The 25,268-nt window shown below is 53.0% G+C and overlaps 1 protein-coding gene across 1 annotated transcript; it reads left to right on the forward strand.

Annotated features, from left to right (window-relative positions):
* Positions 1–338: 338 nt before the first annotated feature.
* FMOD (fibromodulin) lies at positions 339–11,291 on the forward strand. The gene is made up of 3 exons (XM_025921172.2): positions 339–497; positions 3,199–4,186; positions 9,419–11,291. Exons 2-3 carry the CDS (start codon positions 3,208–3,210, stop codon positions 9,568–9,570), a joined length of 1,131 nt encoding a protein of 376 aa, XP_025776957.1. The 5' UTR covers positions 339–497; positions 3,199–3,207; the 3' UTR covers positions 9,571–11,291.
* The last annotated feature ends 13,977 nt before the right edge of the window (positions 11,292–25,268 follow it).

Consider the following 25,268-nt stretch of genomic DNA (forward strand, 5'->3'; position numbering starts at 1 on the left):
TCCTGGCTCTCTGGGGGGACACATGGGTTGCTAAAAGCGTGAAGATGCCTCTTCCCAAATCCCTGCCGTCCCCAGCCCTGCATCTGGCCTGTGGGTTTAATGAGAAATCCAGGCACTTGGTAAGAGACTGTACAAATACCTTCTAAGGCGCCACTAACTCATTCAGCAGAAAGAGACTCAGAGCTGCCAATGCTTTAGGGAAGATAAGTGAGTGGAAAGAGGTGGTTTTTATAACGTCAGGCGGACAGAAGAATTTTGCCTGGTTGAGTGTGAGCTCCGCCCCTGCAGCAGAGCCGAAAAAGCCAGGATCCGGCCTCCTCAGTCCCTCTCTTCACAATATTTGATTAGGAATTTGGGGGCGGGACCCTGGCCTGGCACAGACCCGCACACTCTCAGTAGACATTCTGTCTTCTCTCTCTCTCTCTCTCTCACACGTTCTCCAACCCAAGGAGGCCAGACAGAGGGACGTGGTCACTCTCTGCAAGGTTCAACTGGAGGTAAGTTTAGTCATTTTACTTCAGTTTTTTGGTCCCTTGTGGTTCCATAACGGGAATCAAGGAAAGGGGCTGGTGTGTGGGGAGAGGGGTTGGCAGGGAGGAACCATTCCTCATTCTCCCATCTGGGCCATGACCCCAGGATGCCGAGAGGGGCAAAGGAGGAGGAGAGGGAACATGTTACTCTGTCCTACGGTTTCTTTCTGGTTGTTGGGGGGAGAGGGGGACTCCATTTCTCAGGCATGAAAAAGTAGAGGACCTAGGTATCTAGGGAAGCCAGCACTCATCATCCACCACTCAGCCCTCCAGTCTGTCCTGTAGGCAAGTTGTGGTACCTAAGTGCTGTTATAGGGGAAGGATGGAGGGAGTGTGAGTGTCAGTGTGAGTGTGTGTGTGTGTGTGTGTGTGTGTGTGTGTTGCTGGGGGGAAAGGGAGGGAATAAAGAGAAGAGTTGAGAATTGACCATGTTCAGGGAACTGTGAGGGAGGGTCCAACCCAGCTGAGGGGATGACTTCTGGTCTGACTTCCTGGATCCTGATAGGAGGGAAAGGCTGTAGAGGCATAAAAGAACAGCACAAACTCCTGAGTCAGCCTCCCACAACTCATGGAGCCCCAATCCCAGAAACTTTCCACCTCACAAATCTCTGAGCACAGGAGGGTCTCTACCATTAGGGTGGGCAGGGGGATTGAAAAGCATACGACCCTGGAGCAACACTGCTAAGACTCGGAAGAGAGGAGAGGCAGAAGTTTCCCATCCAGCCCTCTTAGCACTCATGGCTCCTAAGGAGAGGCCAAGGTGGGTAGGATGCACAGCCCCTGGAAAGCTGGGTCTTGAGGAGGAAGGTGGCTCTTGTCTGCCAAGATGCCCGGTCTGGAAGGAGACATGGAGACAGAGGCTCACTGTGCCACCTTGGTCCTGCAGCAGCCCAGGGCCGTGCATGGAAAAATGCGCCGTTGGCAGTGGGCCACTCCATCCGTCTTCCCTCCTGGCCAGATCCAGGGCCCAGCCAGCGTGCCCAGGCAGTGGGCAGTTGGGTTGGCTTCTCAGAAACACTGTGGGCTCTTTGTCTGAGGCCTGAGGCCGCTTGAGGATGAGCCAGGTGCCTCTCCTCTGCAGCCCAGAGGCTAATGGAATGAAGAGGGCCTAAGGGAATCACTTTCAGGAAACAGAGAGCTCGGGGGCCCGGGAAGAACGGTGGCAGAAGGTGACTAGACTGAGTGCCGCAGTCAGGGTTTTTTCCCATCAGTTCGTTGGATTTGATGCTGACTTTTAGATTCCTTTCTTTCTCCTGTCTGCAGTTGCCCGTCCCAGGAGGCCCAACAGCAATGTGAGGGACATATGTGACCCTTCCGGGACCAAGAAAGATTCTAAGGTTCCTCGGAACAAGGGTGACACTCACAGCTCCGGAAGGTTCCCACTGCTTGCAAGGGCTAGCTGGTGCCTTGGCTATAGGTATTCAGAGCAGGGTGCCCAGGCCTCATATGCCAGCCCCTGGTCCCCCCATACCTTCAGCTTCCCTCCCAGCATGCAGCAAACCCACCTTTCTCTCCAAGCCTGCCCTGTTCTCATCTCACTGGCTCACAGGCTCAAGGCAACAGGCTGCCTGGCACAGTGGGGGCCTAGGAGGAGACTGGTGATCCAGATGGCATCACAGGTAGCTTAGGGTGGGAGAGGGGAGGCCAGAATCCCATTCCAAAGCCACGTTCTCTCGGGTACACTCAAGTGTCTTCAATTACGATTCCATTTTTCAGTGTTCCTCATTCATTTCTCTGGGCCTCACGTGGCTCTAGCATAATGTCTATGGTGGAGCGTGAGGGGGGCTAACACTTTACCAGACAGCACAGACCACATCGGGCAGACAGACCCAGACCCCACACACCGGAAGACAAGTGCCATACCTGGCGTCAGGGTCCCCCGTCTGGAGGGGACTGTGGCTGTTGTGTTACATGAAGACCTGTGCCAGCCGGGCTGCGTGTGTAGCCACAAACTGCCCACCGGAGAGTTTTCTCACCCAGCAGACTGTTCCAGACACTGGCGCTTTGGAGGGTAGCCCAAACCTTGCGGTGACTGCAGGGGGGCCACACCCCTCCCCCAAGACTGGAAACCTGAAACCCCCAGCCTGCCCAAGAGACCAAAAGATCTTCCAGAAGTAATTCAGACCTTCCCCTTGGAGGTCTCAAGCTGCTTCTGGAGGTTTCCCAGAGACATGGAAGGAACCAGAGGGTTTTTTCCTTGGACTCTTGGAAAATATCATATCCCCGAGAAATGCAGACTGAATACGAATTCGCGCCTGAAGAGCACCCACCACCCCCACCCCCACCCCCACAGGGATGATTGCTGTGGGCTCTCCAGCTCCGCCACCAGAACCTTCAGGTCGCTAAAGGCTCCTAAGGACGTGCCCCTAGAAAAAAATGCAGTGCCCCCCCTCCCATTCAAGTTCCTTCTAATCTTGAAGGCTCTGTTTCTGTGACTCCGTAAAATGGACCCAGCTCCCCCAGGTGGCCACGGTCGAGCCGGACCGCGTGTGCGGAGTCGGCACTGGGGGAGGGGAGGCACGCAGGAAGTGAGAACGGGGCTCCCCGTGAAATCTGCACAGCTCCCAGCCCAAGGCTCCCCAGCCCCCAGCCCCCTCCCGACCCGTCGTCCTGCCTCCCTACTGTGTCACTCATGCCTGCTCGCTCTGTTCTCTCTCCCCTCTTCCAGAGAGACAAAATGCAGTGGGCCTCCCTCCTGCTGCTGGCAGGGCTCTGCTCCCTCTCCCGGGCCCAGTATGACGAAGACCCCCACTGGTGGTTCCACTACCTCCGCAGCCAGCAGTCCACCTACTACGATCCCTATGACCCTTACCCTTACGAGCCCTATGAGCCCTACCCCTATGGGGTGGAGGAAGGTCCAGCCTATGCCTACGGCTCTCCATCCCCTCCAGAGCCCCGCGACTGCCCCCAGGAGTGCGACTGCCCCCCCAACTTCCCCACAGCCATGTACTGTGACAACCGCAACCTCAAGTACCTGCCGTTCGTCCCGTCCCGCATGAAGTATGTCTACTTCCAGAACAACCAGATCTCGTCCATCCAGGAAGGTGTCTTCGACAACGCCACGGGGCTGCTCTGGATTGCTCTCCATGGCAACCAGATCACCAGCGATAAGGTGGGCAGGAAGATCTTCTCCAAGCTGAGGCACCTGGAGAGGCTGTACCTGGACCACAACAATCTGACCCGGATGCCCGGCCCGCTGCCACGATCCCTGAGGGAGCTCCATCTCGACCACAACCAGATCTCCAGGGTCCCCAACAACGCTCTGGAGGGGCTGGAGAACCTCACGGCCTTGTACCTCCAACACAACGAGATCCAGGAAGTGGGCAGTGCGATGAGGGGCCTCCGGTCACTGATCTTGCTGGACCTGAGTTACAACCACCTGCGGAAGGTGCCCGATGGACTGCCCTCAGCCCTCGAGCAACTGTACCTGGAGCACAACAACGTCTATTCCGTCCCTGACAGCTACTTCCGGGGGTCACCCAAGCTGCTCTATGTGCGGCTGTCCCATAACAGTCTCACCAACAATGGCCTGGCCTCGAACACCTTCAATTCCAGCAGCCTCCTTGAGCTTGACCTCTCCTACAACCAGCTGCAGAAGATCCCCCCGGTCAACACCAACCTGGAGAATCTCTACCTCCAAGGCAATAGGATCAATGGTGAGACGCTGACAAAGGGGGGGTGGGGAGCGGCTGTCTGTTCCGTTAGAAAACCCCTGTCCTGGGTGCCTGTAGCAACGCAAAAGACACAGAAGTAGGGGAGACAAAGGTCACGAATGAAGCAGCCTGCAGTCCAAGCTATACCCCCATACAAGGGGGACAAAATGGCCCCTAGACTACACAGCAGTGCTGGAAAATTCCTTGGGGGCGTGGGTTGGCTTGGAGGAAGACTTCCCAGTAGGGGTAAGCTTCCATCTAAGACTGGAGAGAGAGGTGAGCGTGGGCTGGAGGAACGGGACCAAGCCATCTGGGAAGTGGAGTGCCACAAAGGGACCAGCCACTTAACAGGCCACCTGCAGGGGACAGCCAGGAAATCTGGGTGTCTGAGAGGAAGGGCTGGCATGTTGAGGGGCAGTGAGGGGTGAGCTTGCAGAGGTCGGGATGAAAGCAGTTCATAGACAGGCGGGTCTAAGTGGGGTTTCTAGGGTCCGTCTCGGGAGGAAGGTGGGCTGTTAAGAAACCATGGAGTTTGTACTTATTTCCTGAGCCAGAAGAGGATGAGCTCTCTGTTTCCACATGCTCTACTCCTGCCTCTATAGTCACTCTTGTGTTTTGGCTGTTTATTTATTTTTTAAACCTAACAGCTGTTGGACAAGAATGTGCAGCCTCTCAGAGCTGAATGCGGTACTTGTTCTGGTCCCTTCTCCCTGGAGTACCAGGAGCCCCTGGTGGTAGGGCAGAGGTCCCGGGGGTAATGGAAGCCCTATCACCACAAGGCCCCGGGGTGGTGGGCAAGGACACGGGCCTCTTGTTTTCCAAGCACTTCCCAGCGGATGCCTCAAGGAATGGAAAAGCCTGCCTCTTTGCCTCTCAGGACTAAAATATTCATTTCGGAGAGAATCATCTAGTTGCTTTTCAGCTCCGTCTCAGGATCTTGTGTTCCGAATGTGCTTACGTTACCCGGGGGCCTCTGATGTTTTAATCCCAGCTGGAAGGTACTGAGCCAGCATTTAACCTCCCTTCCTCAGGCAGCAAGGTCCCCCCGTCTCTGGGAAAGGACTCATTAATGACCACTGGCAAAGGGCTCTGAAGCGGAGCCTGCTGTGAGCACATGGCACCATCAAAACACTGATGAGGACGGAGCCTTCAGATCCTCCCTCCCGTCCTTTCTCTCGCTGTGCTCAGGGAACAGATCAGTCATTTGGCAAGACGTTCGCGCGCTGCACAGCCCTCTGAGCGAGACAGGCACATGGCCCCAGAGGCCGACAGTGGGGCGGCAAGGTGAGAGGTGTCTGATCCTCTGGTTTGAAGGGCAAGACACCATCACGGGCTCCCAAACTGTTTTATTATGTAAAGTCTTTTTTTGGGGGGACGTCTTCTCCTTCCCAAGCGGGGCAGTCCTCGGAGACGTCTCTGAGATGTCACGTGCCACAAAGGGTCTGCCATTTACTCGTGGTTGTCCGTCATCCCACCCAGAAGTCACCTGCCACCCTACTCCACATCCAGGAGGATTGTCACACCAGAACTGTCACATTACGTGCTGTGTTTGACCCTGAAATTGTGACAGCAAAGAGCAGCTGTCACGGGAGGGAACCCATTAGCTATTGCCTGACTATATACAGTCAGAAAAAGCTGGGGAGGGCAGGGCTCTATCACAACATCCTGTCGCCCTCCGCCTTCGTGCGGAGCACATCTGCCACTCAAATACAGGGTGGCCCGCCCCTTCCAGAAGCTCTGCAGAAGATAGAACCACTTCCGTTAAGCATCCCAAGGCTTTGCCAGAAAGTTCTCCATTAAGCCAAACAACCTAAAAATGTTCAGTGTCTCTCTCAAATCCCTTCTCATGTCATTTTTTTAATGTTAATTTTTGAGAGAGGGAGGGAGAGAGAGACAGAGACAGAGGGTAAGCGGGGGAAGGGCAGAGAGAGAGAGGGAGACAGAATTCAAAGCAGGCTCCAAGCTCTGAGCTGCCAGCACAGATCCTGATGCGGGGCTAGACTGCATGAACCGTGAGATCGTGACCTGACCCAGTGTCGGATGTTCAACCGACTCGGCCACCCAGGCGCCCCCCCCACCCCCTTCTCATGTAATTTAAGCCAAATTCCCTTATCTAGTTATCATTTTGGTCTCTCTTCCAGTCTCCTTTTAAGGCAAAATAACACCAACTCCTGCATTTAATTTTTCTTAGTGAATTAATACATGTGAAGTGCTTGTCCAGGGCCTGGCACGTAACCGAGAGGCAACACACGGGAACTATTCCTACCTTTTTCCTCTCGTTGCCACTTTGAAGGTGACAGGCAGAGTTTTTGTTTCGTTTTACTTGAAAAAAAAAAAACGTATTTATTTATTTTGAGAGAGAGCGCACACACAAGCCACAGAGGGGCAGAGACAGAGGGAGGGAGGTGAGAACCCCAAGCAGGCTCCGCACTGTCAGCGTGGAGAGCCCGAGGTGGCCCTCGAACCCCCAAGCCATGAGATCGTGACCTGAGCTGAAATCAAGAGTCAGAGGCTTAACCGACTGAACCTTCCCCGCCCCCCCCCCCCCCGCGACTCTGTTTGTTTCACTTTTTGCATTGCGAAGATGGGGACACGGGGGTCTTTTCAGAGAAGGAGTAGCCATCTCTTGGGGTCACCCAGATGACGTAGTGGTCACCCTGAGCGCCGGCCTTCAGCATCCAAGGACCTAGAGTCAGGTGTCTCTGGCTGAGAATGTGAGGAGTGTCTCTCAGATTCAGACCACCAGCAGGAAGGCCCAGTCCCCCAGCTGGGGCCCCTCTCCCAGGGCCAACGCGCCACCTGGTGGGGGGGTGGTGAAGGTGGGGTGGAAGCCACCCTCTGGGGGAGGAGCTAAAAGAAGGGCAGGAACTAAAGGGTGTGCAGGGGAATCAGGCCAGTCCCCTCCCTCCCCTTCCCTCCTCCATTAGCAACCCCCTCAGTTTTTCCAGCCTGGCAACCGCCAGGGAACACAGCTCGGAATGTTATTCGGGAGCTGTGGGATCTGTGGAGCTGGGCGGGTACCCCAGGAGGAATTTGGAAAGACTTATGTCAGTATTTAATCTGGCCTGGAAAATGTCCTCCAGAGTCTCCAGGCAGAAGCCCTGTCCTATTCCTGAGCTTGGGGAAGACAAACGGGGGGGGCACAGGGCGTCCACTGCGTGGACAGAATCGATGTGCATGGTGTGCCTGGAAGCCCCTAAGGACCCCCCTATTTTTTTTTTATTTTTAAAATAATTTTTTAATGTTTATTTATTTTTGAGAGAGACAGAGACAGGATGCTAGTGGGTTAGGGGCAGAGAGAGAGGGAGACACAGAAGTTGAAGCAGGCTCCAGGCTCTGAGCTGTCAGCACGGAGCCTGACATGGGGCTCGAACTCACGAGCTGTGAGATCATGACCTGAGCGGAAGTCGGACGCTCAACCGACTGAGCCACCCAGGCGCCCCAGTATCCCCCCTATGTATACACATGCTCAGGGAGCCAGGGTTTTAGCAGATGGTCGGAGGGCCCGAGGCTGGGGTAGAGACCCCATCTAGTGCAGTGGAGTTGGAAGTGATCCATAAGCCAACCCACCTGACTTCCCCGCAGCCCACCCCACTCTACCCTTCTCTGTGGCCACCACAGATGCAGCCCCTGGCCGAGGCTCTGCCCCCAACCTGCCCCCTCAGAGGCCATGTAATCTACTTCCCGGGACCAGAATGGAGACATCCAAAAGCATCCAAAAGATCTCCATCATCCCCACGCTCCCTCCCCACCCCGCCCCACGGAATGCTGTCCATAGAAGGACGCTTCCTATCCTCCCCCCTCCTTCTAGTCCAGAGCTCCATTATTCTTTGGGGCTGGATTTCCTGTCTTATATTTGCTGGACAAGTTAATGGGCTGCAGCCTCGCCCCGTCTCCTCTTGGTCAGTTCTTAAGAGAGACTGGAAACAACTGTTCGTGCTCATTGAAAAACACTTTGCTCACCAGCCTATTTAAGCTCCCCACGCTGTCTTCCCTGCAACCTTCCCTTTCCTACCCGTGATCACACCCTCCCTGAGGCCCTCCCTGGCCGCCCCCAGGAAGAGAGTCAGAAAAGCCTCCTCCCAGCTCCTCCAGCCGCCCCACGAGCTGAGGAATGCCTCTGGCAGAAGCAAAAGCAAGCCCTGGGTCCCAATGTCACAGCCCTCGAGATAGATCCTACTGGGATCCGACAGGCGACTTCACCAGGACCCCCTGCGACAGGAGCCGCCTCCAGAGGCCCTCAGACAACACGCTGCCACCAGTGGAGGCTCCAGCAGCTCTTTGTGGTGACTTTGCCACCCCTGCTGGAGATTCAGTCGAGTTCCTGGCTTTCTCCCTTCAAGATCCTAACTCGGTAGACTTGAGACAGAGGTGGCTGATTTGTCCAAAAGGACAACCAGAGGCAAAACAGATGGATTTATGTTAAAACCAAAGAAAACTATTGTATCTGTTAAGATTGTGTGGGGATTGGGGGGGGGGGGGGAGGATATCTTCAAAACAGGGGGACTTCTTTTGAGATTAAAAGAAGGGGCGGGGGTGAGCCATATATTAAATGCAGGAGGCAAGGGAATTGTTTATTTGACTTTTGAGGTCCATGGCAGCCGTATTCGTCTATGGATTTCCGCCTTCCTAGACCTCAGGGCCTTGCTCATCATTCCTTTGGCAGTCCCGGGAAGGAAGAGGTGCACCCCCTCAAAGCTCCGGCACGCGAAGACAGTTGTCTCCCTGCCCGGGCTTTCTCTCTTTAATTTCCTGCCACTCTATCTGCAAAGTGTCAGGAGATGTTCCAGATTTAGGTCCCTCCATTTCCCCAGTCTTCCTTCTCAGCAATTCAGCAAAGCCCTCCCTCTCCAAAGGCAATCAAGTCCTTCAAAACTGCTAAAGCTGATCTTTGACTACCTTCTGGTTCCCCCTGCCGCTTACAGGCGGGAAAAGATCGCGTCCTCGCTGGAAGGACACTCCAGGACGTTCCGGGGTCTGCAAAGTGATGCGAGGATCAGGGGTGGTTGGGTGACAGACACAGGCGGAGACCCCCACTGTGGCCCCGGCGCTGCCCCCTAGCGGTCCCAGTCGGTATGACTTCGATCGCGGAAGACGCTGCCCCACCCAGCCAAGTCCCATCCTCCCCTCGGAAGCGTTGCAGCAGCTTCACCGGGGCCGACCCGCTTCCCTGTGGATCCTGGTCCCTGATCCCGGCTTCTCCCGCTCCCCCCCCCGCCCCTCTTGTCCCCGCAGAGTTCTCCATCAGCAGCTTCTGCACCGTGGTGGACGTCATGAACTTCTCCAAGCTGCAGGTGCTTCGCCTGGACGGAAACGAGATCAAGCGCAGCGCAATGCCCGTGGACGCGCCCCTCTGCCTGCGCCTCGCCAGCCTCATCGAGATCTGAGTGGCCCTTGCACGGGGCACGGGGCCGAAGCCCCCCGCGCCCCACTGCATTTGGCTTGATGGTTTGGTTTGGCTTTTGCTGGAAGGTCTGGGACAGACCATGTGACAGAACTCCATGGGCTCCCTCTGTAGTCTTCTTCCCTGTAGGCAGGGTCAGGTGGGATCAGGGGACAGGCAGCCTTTTACTGAGGGACACGGGCCGCAGCTCTCTTTTCCAGGACAGATGTGGTGGCAGAGGAAGTAATCCGTGGAAGTCCCAACCCCAGAAACCTCACTATTCTAAGTTCTTCCCAATGATCTGGTGTCATGAACTCTAAAAGTCACTCGGGCAATGGCACATAGCGTGCTTTCCCCACAATCCCTGGCTCCCTCTGTGAGCAACGCTTGACCACTCTCCCGCATGCCAGGCTGACGGTGTGGTTACTCCGGGCTCCCACTCAGTGCTCCTCGGAATATACCTCTTTGCCCAACTGCCTCCTCCCTCGTCCTCCTCATCCACTCAGCCTTGCTCCACAGACACCTGTTCTGTGCCTTAGGCAGAGGCATGCGAGCCCAAGGTGTGCGGGCATCTGCCTGGTGGCCTATGCAGAGAACTCACACTAGTGTCTGGAGGTGGAAGGAAACTGGGAGTCCCCTCTACACCGTCCCTAACTCCGCTCCTTGAAAGCCACCAGATTGGAGGTCACCAGCATGATGACAATATTCAGGGACTGATGCGGGAGGAGACAAGCAACCTTAGGCTTTGATAAATGGGTGGGGCTATATTTTAGCAGCTGGGCGGTTCTTTGAAGGTGGATCAGACTTCCGAACAGGAAAGGACAGCCTTTGCTTACATCGGCATCCATAATGGGGGCAAACGTCCCAAATTGGCCGAACTAAGGAAGCAGCCCCCTGGGGTTTCGCCCTTGCCCAGAACCCTCTATATTCCCAGCAGCTCCCAACTTGGGTCTTCGTCCTCAAAGGCATATGGTTCTCAAAGCACAAGAAAGGTAGTTTCTCCCTCTCTTGTCCAGGCAGAAAGGTCTACACCCTGATGGGAGAAACAGAGTCCAGGCAGCCCTGAACTTGCCTGGCTAGCCCACAGGTGGAGGCTGTGGTTCAGCTGTACGCATTGATTTGTCCTGAGACCACAGCTCGTAGTGGAAGCTCCGGCTGGAGATGCTCGTTGGGTCTGTGAAGCCCGGGGCCAGGCAGCCAAATCTGGCTTGTGCTGAGGATGAAACCCTCTGCTGTCACATCTCTGAGCTACACCCTCATTCCTGAAGATGGCTGTTGCTTTATAGCTTGGCTGGAGAGCAATTCATTCTCCCCATGTCTGAAAGGTGATGTTGCCTGGGGCCGAACCGGCCTGTTCCTTTGGGCGCCATTGGGATGGAGTGGCCGGGGGCAGGGGCTGGCCTGAGAAAAACTAGTCCTCGCCTGGCCCCTGTCCAGATGCCATTACATCCCTGATACTGTGTGTGCTTTGAAGCAGCTTCCCTGAGAAGTGAAGGGGAGGAGCCCTGGATTCTGTTCTTGGCTCCAGACTCCAAAATCCACAAAAGCCAAACCAGCTCATTTCAACAAAGGAGCTCTGATGTGAGGGGGCAAGGCTGCCCCTGCCCCCAGGCCCTTCAGAAAGCGTCTGCATGTGAACACCATCATGCCTCTATAAAGGATCCTTATTATAGGAAATGCATGAGTGGTGGTTAACCTGACCAATAAAGTTATTTTATGATTGCATCTGCCGGAATGGAGTCATTTAAGGCACACACACAGAAGGGTTACTTTAAGGGAACCTACTGGGTCACATGGGCCTTGGACTGGAAGAGCCCACTGTCCCCTCTATTCTGCTTCCACAGATGTAGCGAAGGGGTTAAAAAAAAAAGTCACCTGTAAAAAATTTCTCATTAGCAAACCTGGTGCTCTGGAAGTTCTTCTTTGAGTCGAACTTCAACCCCGCTAGCTACCTGTTTCCTTCCATTTGGTCCCCAAGAGAGAAAGAACACCTGGGTTTGTTTTCAGTCATCCTTGTTAACACTTTTCCTTGCTTTCACCATCTTCCCTCCTTGCTGGGGGATTAATTCTGGGTCTGGCGGATCCTGAGTGTAGTTGTCTTGGCTGCTGCCGCCCTCTAGTGGCAACTTCCAGAACTGAGGGTACTCAAACCCGCACAGCCCAGTTGGTCCTGGAAGAGGAAAACAAACCTTCCGCTGCCAGATGCTTAGCAGATGTTACATAAGTAAGGACGGCCAACTAGCCTGGCGCTTTGGGGACAACCCACTGTTTTATAATAGGGAAATAACCGCAACTGATATCTCTTGAGCTGAATATGTTACTCACCGAACATGCTCATTAATCTATTCTGTGAAATTCTATGCCAAGACTGTTTCAAATGTCACACCTCCACTTACGCCAGAGTAAACGAACTTGATTAGTCGTCTCTGAAGTAAGAGTTAGGCAGGAATGGGAGGGTGGGAAAGATCGGGAGCAAATCCTAACGTCAACCACAGGCCTCTCTCCAGGAGCAGCAAGTTGGGCGCACCTGCCTTAGTGCCGGACAGATATGCCGTGTGAAACAGACACATGGCCAGAGATCCAGCCAAGCTACAAGGAAGAATCTTCTGCCTCTCTGTTTTGCTTCCTAAGCAGGCTCCGTGAACATCCCACCCAAGACAGAGCAGGGGGAAGAATCAGGAGCCAGGCCCTGCCCTGCTGCAAGTTGCCCCTGGTTTCTAAATCCAGCGCTTCTCAAGAGGGTGGCAAGAGGGGGCAATCTATCAGGCTCATGTGGCTTTCCTTTGGGTTGGTACCATTTGGTGGGTACTTATTATGTGCTCAGTTCTTTACGTACGTTACCTCATTAGCATTCGTAACCATTCTGTGCCATAGGTGCTATTATTTTTGCTATTTTACAGTTGGGGAAACTGAGGCACCCAGAAGCTGAGCTCAACCCCAGAAGGAAATATGGAGGCCAGGATCTGATCTTTGGCCCGTCAGTTTTGCTATAGTTTCTACTGTGGTGGACCTGACGTCTCCATGTCACTGGTGTAAGCAGGTCTGCTAGGAATGCAGAGGGCCCTTGGTGGTCCACAGGGTGCCATAGACGGAGGAAAGCCATCAGACTAGAGTTTTTTACTTACCTAAATCCATTCTGCTAGCTTTCACCGTCCCTTTATGACTTTTCCAATTAAAATGTACTCTTCATCAATAAATGAGTATCCCTGGGCAGGCACCGAGGGTACAAAAGCAGGCAGCCCCTGCCTCGGGGTCTTTACCCTCTAATTCGATGATCAACATGGCACACAAAAAACTTGCAGGGGGACTATGTAGTTACAAACTGAGAAAGGGCTGTGAAGGGCATGAGCACAGGTTTAAATGGAGATTATCGAGGAGGCTGACCCAGACTGGCAGTTCAGGGCCAGATCGTAGACACGGAGGGAGAGCGCGGTTATCTAGATGACGAGGTGGGAGGGGCCGTGCAGCGGAGGTAACAGCAGGTGCCAACTTCCTAAGCGGGAGGAAGCTTCTGAGTCACTGAAAGACGGCGAAGGTGGCTGGAGCAGAGAACGAGGGCGAGGGTTTCAAGCGACAGGGATATAAGGGCGGGAGCAAAATCATCCGCTGCCTCTATTCTCTTATTTCACCCCCAAGTACTGTACCAGGAAGCTTATCCACAACCCCACACCCCCTAAGGTCCTGCGTTATATTCCGTCTCGCAGTTCCGACTTCCAGCCACTAGTGGGCAGCATCTCACTTTGCACCGTCAGAGCATTTTCTAAAACCTTTAAAGGTTTAGTCCGCTCCACTTTCTGGCCACCTGCTCTGATCCACCAGCCCTCTGGACACTGACGAAAAATCAAGGCACAGAAGGCACTGTGTAACCAACAAGTCTCGACCTTCGTGTACTGTGGACCCCTTTGGCAGGCTGGTGAAACTATGGACCTCTTCCTTAAAGACTTAAAATAGGTAGGATTCCAAAGGAAACCAGTTGCATTTTTAAATAGTTATCAAAGTGTAAAATATGTACGTTTTTACATAGTATGTATGTTTGTTTTCAATGTGGCAAATGACAGGATCCAGCAATAAGTCTAATCACGGTCCTAGGGAAGGACTAATGGGCACAAATAGCATTGTGAAGTATTTTCAATAATTATAATAGATATAAAAATGTCTGTGATTTCAGTTGGCGACGGAACCTCAGGTACCATAAATACTGCAGTGGTTTGTTACCTTTGTAATTGGAGAGAATGCTAAATTTCAGTTACCTGTGTGAAAAATCAAGATACAACCCCGATGTTTATAGCAGCACTCTCAACAATAGCCAAATTATGGAAAGAGCCTAAATGTCCATCAACTGATGAATGGATAAAGAAATTGTGGTTTATATACACAATGGAGTACTACGTGGCCATGAGAAAGAATGAAATATGGCCCTTTGTAGCAACGTGGATGGAACTGGAGAGTGTGATGCTAAGTGAAATAAGCCATACAGAGAAAGACAGATACCATATGGTTTCACTCTTATGTGGATCCTGAGAAACTTAACAGAAACCCATGGGGGAGGGGAAGAAAAAAAAAGAAAAAGAAAAAGAGGTTAGAGTGCAAGAGAGCCAAAGCATAAGAGACTCTTAAAAACTGAGAACAAACTGAGGATTGAAGGGGGTGGGAGGGAGGGGAGGGTGGGTGATGGGTATGGAGGAGGGCACCTTTTGGGATGAGCACTGGGTGTTGTATGGAAACCAATTTCACAATAAACTTCATATATTGAAAAAATAAATAAATAAAAATAAAAAATAAAAAAAAATCATTCACCACGAAAAAAAAAATCAAGATACAGTATTTTCTCATCCAAGATCCCAGACTAAGTTAAGCCATGGAAAGAAGCAAAAAGGTGGATGATAGAAGAAACACAAGAAAAGAAGGCAAATCGTGGTCTTTTCTCTCCAGGAGGACGGCTCCATCACTCGACAAATGTTTATTGTATGCAAAACATACAGCAAAAGTGAGTAGTGTATTTCACATATAAAACTATGAGTATAAAGCTCTCCTGATACTTGCTGAGGAGTTTGGTGAAGATAGTAATAACTGACCTGTGTTTCACCTTAGCCATTTTTTAATAATTTTGCTTAACATTTTTGTTTATTTTTGAGAGGGAGAGAGGGAGACAGAACATGAGCTGGGGAGGGGCAGAGAGAGAGGGAGGCACAGAATCCGAAGCAGGCTCCAGGCTCCGAGCTGTCAGCACAGAGCCGGACGTGGGGCTGGAACTCATGAGCGGTGAGATCATGACCTGAGCTGAAGTCGGATGCTTAACCGGCTGAGCCACCCAGGTGCCCCTGCCTTGGCCATTTAAAAGACAGCTAATTTGACAACGCTTGAAGCAGTTGGCTGTAAATGCCGAATGAGGTATATGGACAAAATGTCTCTTCGTTTTTTAAAGAAAAAAGAGGAGGAAATGATGAGGGCTGAGTGGCCAGGAAAGCCGGGGGAGGAGCCCCAAACACCCTCTCCCCCCAGGGGGGCCTGGAAGCTCTCCTTTCTTCACCAGCCCCGCCATCCCCTGCACGAGCAGTCTGCTGGAGGGTCCACAGCTGAACATGTGTCATCAGGGGATTCGGCGTCTTGGGTAGAGCTTCTCAGACTCTCCCAGAAACTCCTCTGCCTGAAACAGACAAATGGAAGCCGGCAGACACGGCTCCCACCACTGGCTGAGCCTCGGGGTGCCCCGGGCCACCTTGCGGCGCCCAAAGAAAGCAAACGCACTGATCGGTCCCGTGGCAGCCTGAGTTTCCAGGGAAGCCATCCTTCCTGGAAACTAGACAACCCCCTGGGGGACAGGCCACGGGTGGTTTGAGAAGGACTGGCACAGGAGACTGAAGGCGGGTCCTTCCTTGGTTGCCTGTGGCCCCACGTGGCCCAGAAAGGCCGAAATGGACAAAAGGACCCCAATCATGCTGGGGTCCGGCAGGAACTGCGGATGCTAACGTTAATGAGCAGGCCCACCCGTGTGTTCGGTCACCAGCTATGCTCCAAGGAGAAAGAATAGAATTACACTTGACCCGGTTGTGGAAATAATAACAGGAAATGGGCCAGACTCCCAGGAGGAGGTAAGAGGACCTACCTACATGAGCAAAAGCATCAGAAAGCAGGTGGGGTTAGTGTCGATCGCTTTTAGAAAGCCCACCAGCAGGAAACACTCTAGTCCAATAGTCCCCACACCTCCTCCACTTGTGTCCTACGGGGCCGTCGGGCTGGGACAGTAACAGATGCCCGCCAGGCTTTGTCAGGCAGTTCTGGGGCAGACCCGAGTCAGATACAAGGGCCAACAAGGGCAGTTTGTATAGGAAGGTGTGGGGAAAGCGATCCCAAGGAAGGAGCCACAAAACCCAAGTCCCAAAACAGAACGAGCTTTATGCGGTCAGGGTGACAGGGACACCAGCAGCCCAGGAGTAAAAGTGACTCAGGAAGACAGGGAGATGACATGGTGGCAAATGGGAGAGGGCTCAGCACAGCCCTGGTGGCTTCAGCCTGGTTTCAGGGTGTCAGGGGGTGTTTCCTGGCCCAGCCTCCAGACACCTTGGGCATATGAGAAAGCAATCCTCACTGGCTTCAAGGATCACATTTTCTGAACCCAAAACTAACACATTCCACTAAATATGTAAGTCTTTGTGGGACCATAAAACAGGATATTTTAGAACATTTGTGTCCAGGGAAGTTTAAGGCATGCAATCAACAAGAACCACGTAAGGGTCAGATCCGAAGACAGACTGCCTGACGGCCTGGGTGTCTCAGTCCCAATTCTTAGCTTGCGCCCGAGAGCAATTGAATTGAGCTGAGTTAAGCAGGAAAGGAACTCATTTATTCACGCGTTTGCTTGCTTGCTTGTCTGTTTAAAGAGGGTGGCACATCAGGTAGCTGATAGATGATTCTAGAAGCAAGCTTGAAGGGCATGCAGCCAGAAACAAGGCCCAAGGTCAGGCCCATGAAGGCGCCACAGCCACCTCCCCACCCAGGGCACAGACCCTGGAGCTCGCTCCACCAAGGCCATCCAAAGTGGATGACGGATGCTTCAGGGGAGCCACTGTCGCTCCTGCGTGTGGAAAATGGCAGGGGCTGCCACCACTCTGTCACCCTCCACGAGGCCCCGGCTTTCGCATGCCACTAACTCTCAACTCAAGGCTAAACTGGCAGAACCATTATGTGCTGGTGCCCTACCAGTATGCGAGACCGGGCAAGAGACCGGGCAACATGGGCACCTCATGTTCGACAGCGGGAGGCAGGCTGTCTCACATGGGGGAGAGTGACCCATAAGAAATGACGGGCTCACGTGCTGAGGGGCCAAATGGCAGAGTCACCTTTTGGGAAATCTGGGGGAGGAGCTTTGTGAGGTGCCCCGGTCCCCACACCTGCCTCCACGCCTCCGTGGAGCTGGGGAACAGACACCAACACGCGAGTAGGGTGTTCTCATACACCGTAGGACTCCCACATGCCAACACCTCCTTCCTCTTACTCTGGAAATATCTCCTTCTGGCCAGCACTGCTTTGAGTCTGTTTCCCAATCTGCAGAACCCATCGAATTAGTCTCCCAGGACCGCCATAACAAGTTCTGCAAACTAGGTGGTGTGAAACAAATTTTTTTTTAAATTATTCATCCTTTTGCATTTCTGGAGGCCAGAAGTCCAAAATCAAGGTGCCACGAGGGCCATGCTTCCTCTGAAGGCTTTAGGGGAGCATCCTTCCTGGCCTCTTCCAGCTTCTGGCGGCTCCTGTGTTCTTGGCTTGTGGCCACGTCACTCCAGTCTCTGCCTCCTGTCCTCACATGTCCCTCTCTGTATCTCTGTGTCTTCTCCTCTCCTTATAAGGATAGAGGTCACCAGATTTCATTCATAATGATCTCATCCCGATCCTTAACTAATTTCATGTTTCCAAATAAGGTCATTTTCTAAGGGTCTGAACAGATATGGGTTTGGAGGTACGCTATTCAATCCATAATTTCATCTACAGGGGACTTCCCTAAAAGATTCCCAGAGGATGTCAGACAGATGTTTCCAGGGGCTTGGGGATGGAATACCAGACAGGCACTGAGACCCAGGCACCACAGACCCAAGGCCTGCCCACAGACCACGTCCTGTGGATGACATCCTGACCACAGCAAAAATAGTCCCAGGTAAGCATCGCAGATGCACCGAACAACAGAGGAAAAGAAGGGGGAACATATTTCTGGGTTGGTATAAATAGAAAACAAAGCAATTTAAAATGTCTCCAGATATTCCCTGGGGGGGGGGGGGGCAAAAAGCACCACCAACGAAGAACCACTGGTACATATGCCCGGGAGGGAACTGCTGAGCTGTGACATATGAGCAGTTTACCTCTGCTAGATGTCATCAACCTGCTCTCCCCAGGGGCACCGAGGGGGCCTGACAGCCCCCGGTCCCCACACCCCACACTGCCAAATATTGCTTCAGGCTTGAGTAATTTTGACAGTCTGATGGGTGAGACTTGGTAGTGATTTTTATTTTAATTAGCATTTCCCTTTTTTTTTTTTTTTTTTTTTTTTTTTTTAATTTTCAAAGCTGATAGCAATCACACCAACCTATTCCTTCTGAGAAGTTATGCTGAGCCTTTTTTGGCAATCCCCAAAAAAGAAAAGGAGCTAAATCTGCTGGCCCAGCACTGGAGAATCTGGAGCCGGGATCTGCAGGCTAAGCATGACCAATGAAACTGGTCCTTTACCCCCATTGCAAATTGGCTCCCCCACCCAAGGCCGGGGGCAGTCCCCGAAGGGGACACAGCGCTCCGTGCTGGGGGGGAGGGGAGCCCCTCGCGTCTTTTCTAATCCACCTGGGGCAAATGCAGAAATTAGAAGGGATACGCTAGCGCCCTTCTTCCTCCTGTGGAAGGGGCAAGGGAGGTGGCCTCTCTCGGCCAGCACAGACGGGATGGGGACGACAGCACCGCAGTGACCCACCCAGGGCCACCCTAGAGCATCTGCTGCAGTTACTGTAGTCGTGATGGCATTTGTAGCCAGCGGCGGGGGAAAGGGTACAGGGTGGAGGTGTCAATGACTGTAGGTGAAGGGCACCGTGGAAAGGGATGAGGAGAGGAGACCCCCGGGGAAGGCACTGGCATCTCCTCAAGCCCAAGTCACAAGGCATCAGGCCATGACTCATGAGCCCTGGTGAAGACAGCGGTGAGGATGGTTTGGAAGACCCCCGTGCCCCAGCAAGGACAGAAAGGCAACAGTAGGAGGCCGGCGGTTGTGCTGGTGTGCTGGTCCAAGAGGGGCACACCCGTCTATTGGCTCCATTGTCACATCACCAGATAATCCTTTCCTCATCGCCTTGAATAGGATGGTTGTGAAACATCGTTACAAACCCACAGTCAGTGCACCGCACCTCATCAATGTTTCGTGTGTGTTAGCTGAGCAACCTGGTTAGATTGTAAATTCTTTAAAGGTAGAGACCATGTCATATGATTCCTCCACATAGCTCACAAGAGTTAGCACAGAGCTGGTTTCAATTTTTTTTTTAATTTTTTAAACTTTTTTATTTATTTTTGAGACCGAGAGAGACAGAGTATGAACGGGGGGAGGGTCAGAGAGAGAGGGAGACACAGAATCGGAAACAGGCTCCAGGCTCTGAGCTGGCAGCACAGAGCCCGACGCGGGGCTCGAACTCGTGAACCGCGAGATCATGACCTGAGCTGAAGTCGGACACCTAACCGACTGAGCCACCCAGGCGCCCCTCAAAATTTTTAAATAACACCTGCTGGATTATATTCTTTTGGGGGTGAAAACAGTGGCATGAAATGGATTTAATTGCCCATTACCCACCCACCCACCTACACACACACACACACACACCTGTTTTTCTTTGCTAAAAATATAAAGTGCTTTCAATTGTATGACTTCAGTTCTTTTCCTAAAATATCTCCCCGGTAAGGAGACACGTATGATTCACTCCATTTTACAGACAGGGTAATTGAGACCTACCCCCTTTGATTGCTTTGCCCCTGGTGGCATAGACCGAACACTGAAACCCAGGTCTATTACCTTCCATTGAACTGTCTGTCAGGTGCTGTGTGCCCCTTGCCCTCCACCTGTCCCCATCACCCTGCGCCACTGAGGTGCCTCCCACACACCATTGCTTTTCTTTTTAACAATACAAAGCATCAACAAAGGCCCACTTCAGATATCAACAGGGCCCAGCAGGTGATAGAACTAGATGGTTGCCAGGGGTCTGTGAGCACCGAATCCTAGTCTCTGTGTTCACCGAAGAAAATCCATGTGCCAGTGTGTAATATTGGGGGATTGGGGGTGGGGGGAGGCCAAGTCTGAGGAAGAGCTGGGTCTCTGGGTGGCTCCAGGAGAGAGGTGTGAGAAAAACAATCATGATTTGGTGCTAAGGTAGGTATATGGAGAGATGAGGTGGGTCACTCCATGAGTCCATGCAAAAAAAAAAAAAAAAAAAAAAAAAAGACAATGTCAAATCCTATTAAAATGACATTGCAAATCCTAAGATGCTGCTTTTGTAAACATTTTTTGGGAGAGGGGACTTGGAAGAAAAATCCTTGAGGAAAAGAGGAATCCCATCTTCCCAAAACATCTCTCCCTTGGTAAAAATCCACGAGGTAAAAGCAGGACCCATGCTAGGTTGGGGGCTTTGAGCCTATACTAAGTTTTAGTCTGTGTCTTATATTGCTTTATGGATAGGAATCTTAAATTTCTCTAGAATCTGGAGTTCTCCATAGCAGCCAAACAAATAATGGAGGGCTGAGATTCAATGTGGGAAAGGAAAACTCATTCCTTTGTTATCAATACCTGATATAGCATCATTTAGTAAGCATTTATGTCCCAGGTATTTTGTCACAATAATGCTAGGAGGCAGGTGCTTTTATTAGTAGTATTTTTCATAGAAGGAACTGAGATTCAGAGAGGTTGAGTAACTGCTCAAGATCACCCAGCCAGTAAGTGGAAGAGGCTGAAGTCGAACCCTGGTCCACCAGTCTTTAGCCTTAATCTCTATGCTACCTACCACGCTAGGTCCCTTGCGTCTATATATTTGTGTATGTTGGTGTGTGTTGGGGTGTGGGAACCGTTATTCAAGATACTTTCCTCTTACAAAACTTACAATGTGTCCTCAGAAAATATATATTGGATCAGAGAATCTGAGGCTGGTGCCAATAGGTACAGTATAATAAAGTGATGGTCAACTTAGTTTTAGAGGGTAGGCGATTAGTAATGCAGAAGAAGGCGTGAGCGTGCACAGACATACAGGAAGAAAACGAAGAGGATCCGAGTAACAAAGTTGGGGAAATAAATGCCCAAATCCACAGGGCCTTTGGAAAGAGAACCGGGAAGGACTAGAGGTTCCGAAACCCAGAATCTCTAGACTTGCTCAAGAATGGCTGGGCCGGCCCCGCAGACAGGCTGCGAAATGGGGACATCACCCAACCTTTAGGGACCCGAGGCACTCGGTCAGCAGGTGGCGGGCGGGAGGGGCTCCCGGCACAGCAGCCGCCACACCAGGCCTCCGCCCTCTGCCTCCTCCACACCCCCCCTACCCCCCCCCCCCCCCCCCCCCCCCCCCCCCGCTTTCTGAATGGCCTCATTCTCCGCAGCCAACCTGCTGAGCAACTGAGCTCCGCAACTACCTAGCGTCCCCGCCCCTACCCCCACTTTAAAAAAAATTCTCGGCCGCACCGCTAGCGTCAGGGAGGACTTTGATTGGCCCGCTCTGCTCCCAGGCCAGCCAATCAGCAGCTTGTTGCCAAGGTGGGGCTTCCCCGAGTGGGAGGAGGCTGCGGCGCCCCAGCCGAGAGGAGAGAGCAGAAGTGAGCGCGTTTGGTCGAGTTTCAAGGTCTCAGCCAGCTGCTCCGTGGGGATTGAGGGACGTGGGTGGGTGGCCCAGGGCTCCTCCCTCGACCCACATCGAGAAGGGAGGGAGCCAGACACCTGCGTGCCCTCACACCCGAGGCCTGCCCTCTCTCCCTCCTCCTGGCGTCTCCACCCTCGCTGGGCAGGTCCGATTCCAGGCCGCCCGGGGTGGAATCCTCCGTTGTCCCCGGCTTGAAGGGCATCTCCACTGTCCCCCAAAGGAGTTGAGGACGAGAGAACTGCCTCCGCTGGAAGATGCGGAAAACAAACCCCACCTGACACGGTTAGGGCCAGACTAAGACCTGAAGACGGGCTAACAAAGATACTGTCTTGCAATCTGTGCCCCACAGTGACCAAGTGACCACCTCATGCCTGGTGACCTTGCAGCCTGTGAGGGGCTAAGGAGAGACACGGGCGGGGGGGGGGGGGGGGGGGCGGAAACCCAGGAGGCAGAAGTGCCCTAACCTTTTGGATTGGTTATTCCACGGGTAAAATGAGGCTACCAATAATGCCTAAACTGGCACACAGCGAGGGTCTGGACCCGAGGGTCTCAGAGCCTGAGGACCCGAACTGTTGGCTCAGCCTGGTGAAGGTGGAAGAGGGGTGCAGGTGGGAAAGGGGGTTACCTGAGCAGCTCTATGATCTTAGGAACAGTGAAGACCACATTTCCAACCATAGCTCATTACTAATGGGAGAAAAGGTGGAAGCAAATTGATGCCCACGCCAAATTCTCCTTTGGCCTCGTACCCAATTCCCAGACTCCCCATTCGTCTCGGTTCCCAACGTGCAGCCTGTATAAATGCGTCCTGGGCTGGTGAGGGTGGTAATAATATTTAATAACACTGTGTACTTACTAAGCCAGACCCTCGTCTAAGCCCTTCACACCTGTGAATTCCCTCAACAACACTCAATGCGAAATGTATTTTATGTTCATCTCAAAGGTGAGAAAACTGAGGCATTGAGACGTGGCGTACCTTGCCTGTGGTCACAGAGCTAATAAATGGCAGAGCCAGATTTGAACCTAGCTGGTATGTTTCCACCGAGGGGCCCCATCTGAACTTGCTCCTTCACCACGCTGCCCTTGCTGCAATGTGGTCAGAGAAAAAGGCCAGAAAGGGTTGCCTTCTGAAGCAGCATGTGCCCCCGAGAGCAGGAACTCCAATCATCTGCCTTCTCAATACTCCCACGGACTCCCGGTATGGCCTCCCCATAGAAAATGAAACCGGGTAAGCTGGCGAATTGTATGTTATAGGAGTTTTACCACAAAACAAAGAAAGAGAGACAGAGAGAAATCCTCCCACCCACCTGCCCAGTCCTGATCACCACCGTTGGGTCAATCTGAAGCATCCCTAAGTGCCAGAAGAGAGGTGAAGGGGTGATCCCCCACACTTCACAGTTTTGTTGTATGTTTCCAGAAGGGACCCCGCTTAGGGCAGACATGAACTCTGAGGCTGGGGAGTGGCGGGCAAGAGTTCAGGGAGGAGAGGCTGAGCCCCTGCTCCCCCCTGGTGTAGGGAAAGGCTACTTGCTGGGCACTACTTGTGTCTGGAGAGCGATCCCTGACCCCCTTCTGTCCCTCCTTCTCTTTACTCCCTTAGCCCTGACCTCTTGCTCAGCACTCCGCACCTCCCCCACCCCCACCTTCACCCACCCCACACCCGCTTCCCAGCTCCTTGGGCACACCATCTGCCTAGCCTCCCCCTTCCCCAGGGACTTAACTCCTTTTATTGAGACCTTTAAATAATTAAATGCCCCAAAGCCTCCCCCACTCGGATCCCAGCCCCTGGCCTGGGGTGTTATTCAAAGACCAGGAGCTGGGCTGGAGGGCTGCCAACCCCACCGCCTCTATTCAGCTCCTTTCTTGTCCTGCTCTCAGCTGCCGGGCAGCTAATGGGCCTTTTCTCCTGCTTTGGCCCCTCCGCCTGCCAGGCCCAGGCCACAGGAACCAAACAAAAAGCGAGGCACTCTAAGGGATCTGTTGGGGGTGGGGAAGGAGGAAGACACCAGACCCACATTGAACTGGGAAAGGGTTGGGGACAGAGAGTGGAGAGAGAGGACCCCAATGGCTTTTCGAGCTCCTCATCCCTGCAGAGGAGCTAGGGCCACTCCCTCCCACCCTGGGGAACTGTAGGCAGAAAAGGAGGGGGGGAGGGGTGTGGCAGGGGGAGCAGGCTGGAGGCTGTCGATCACTTGAGTGGTTTGGGGCTTGGGCATAGTCCTCATGCAAATTATCTTAGTGAGTCACTGAAAGTTTGGTCCAGACACAAAGAAGCTGCTTCTCTCCCCCGCTGCCTCCCTTCACTGCCCAGCAGAAGCCCCCCCACCGCCAGCCAACCAAACAAAAGGCCCAAGCCCAGTGGTGCGTGAAGGAGTGAATGGGCGAGAACCTCCCTGGTGACGTCCCCACGAGACAGATGGCAACAGTTGCCAGCCTTCTTTCATCGGCTCCCAGTCATAAAGAACAGCCCTCCTCCCTCCAGAGCACATCAGCTCCAGCCCAAATACACAAGTTGGGGGGCGGGGGGGGGGGGGGGGGGGATGGGGCGGAGGCTGCCAGGGGAGCGGAGGTGGGGGGGACTGAGACTGGATGTTTGGCTCGAAAACAAAAAGGTTGTTCAAAGCCCTGGCGCTGGGGCCAGCCTGCCCATCTGTCCTCCTTCGGGGAGGCTCTGCCCCCATGCTCCTCCTCAGCTTCTGGCCCGTTCTGTGCGGAACCAGGGGCCCTGGGAAGGGAGACGTCACTTTGGGGCAGCAATGCTATGCCATGGTAGTTTGGGGCTCTGCACTTTGAGGCTTTCATTAGGCCAAATCCCCCGCCTGGGCATTGTTTCGACTCTTCAGAAACAGAGTTAAAAGGAAAATCCAAGGCTTTGGAGAGAGGTGGAGAACAGCGGGATCTGGGTCCTCTGCCATTGATGATCAAGTTTGAGTTGTTCTAGAATGGGATCCCATCAAAATAATCCACACGTGCCTTCAAACGTCAGAGGCTAGTGGAGAGGAGTGGACCGGGAATCAGGGCACCCGGCTCTGGTCTCAGCTCGCCCTCTGGTTGGTGGGTAATTCTGGGCTGACGGAATCCCAGTTTCCTCTCTGTCAACTGGGGATAAAGGGACTGGTCCGGCTGCCCCTGCCTCCAACACTGTGGAGAATAAGCAGATATGCAAGCCCACGTTCTATAAACAGAAGAGGCTGGGCATATATGAGGCTTTACTCTGCATTTCCCCACACCCATGCCCCCCAAGAGGTAGAGTGGGCTTGGCACTTTGAACGTTTTCGAAGTACTTCATATCTATTCTTCTGTGAGGCAACTGAAAGCAGAAAGGTCTAAGGCAGGGAAAGATCTTTTTTTATGCAATAAGGTTGGAGGTTCCCCCTGCTTCCCCTCCCCTCTCCCCCCACCAGTCTCCTGAATCTCCGATTATTGTCTCCCTTCTCTCTCTGCCTTCCAATTTCAGCCCAGCCTGATTGGGAACTCTAGGTTAAGGGGCTGAGAGATCTCAATAAATACAGAATAAAAGGGAAGATCCCCTGTGTCTTTTTTTTTTTTAATTTTTTAATGTTTATTTATTTTTGACAGAGAGAGAGAGATAGAGCATGAGTGGGGGAGGGGCAGAGAGAGAGGGAGACACAGAATCCGAAGCGGGCTCCAGGCTCTGCGCAGTCAGCACAGAGCCCGATGCAGAGCTCGAACTCACGGACCTCGAGATCATTACCTGAGCTGAAGTTGGACACTTAACTGACTGAGCCACCCAGGTGCCCCTCCCTTGTGTCTTAAAACAATAAAAAAGGTGTAGCATATGCAAAGTTATGATTCCAAGGCCATAGGCTTGCCTCTGGGCTAA

Source organism: Puma concolor, chromosome E4, assembly GCF_028749965.1.
Source record: "Puma concolor isolate L17-30 chromosome E4, mPumCon1.1.hap2, whole genome shotgun sequence".
Lineage (NCBI taxonomy): Eukaryota > Metazoa > Chordata > Mammalia > Carnivora > Felidae > Puma > Puma concolor.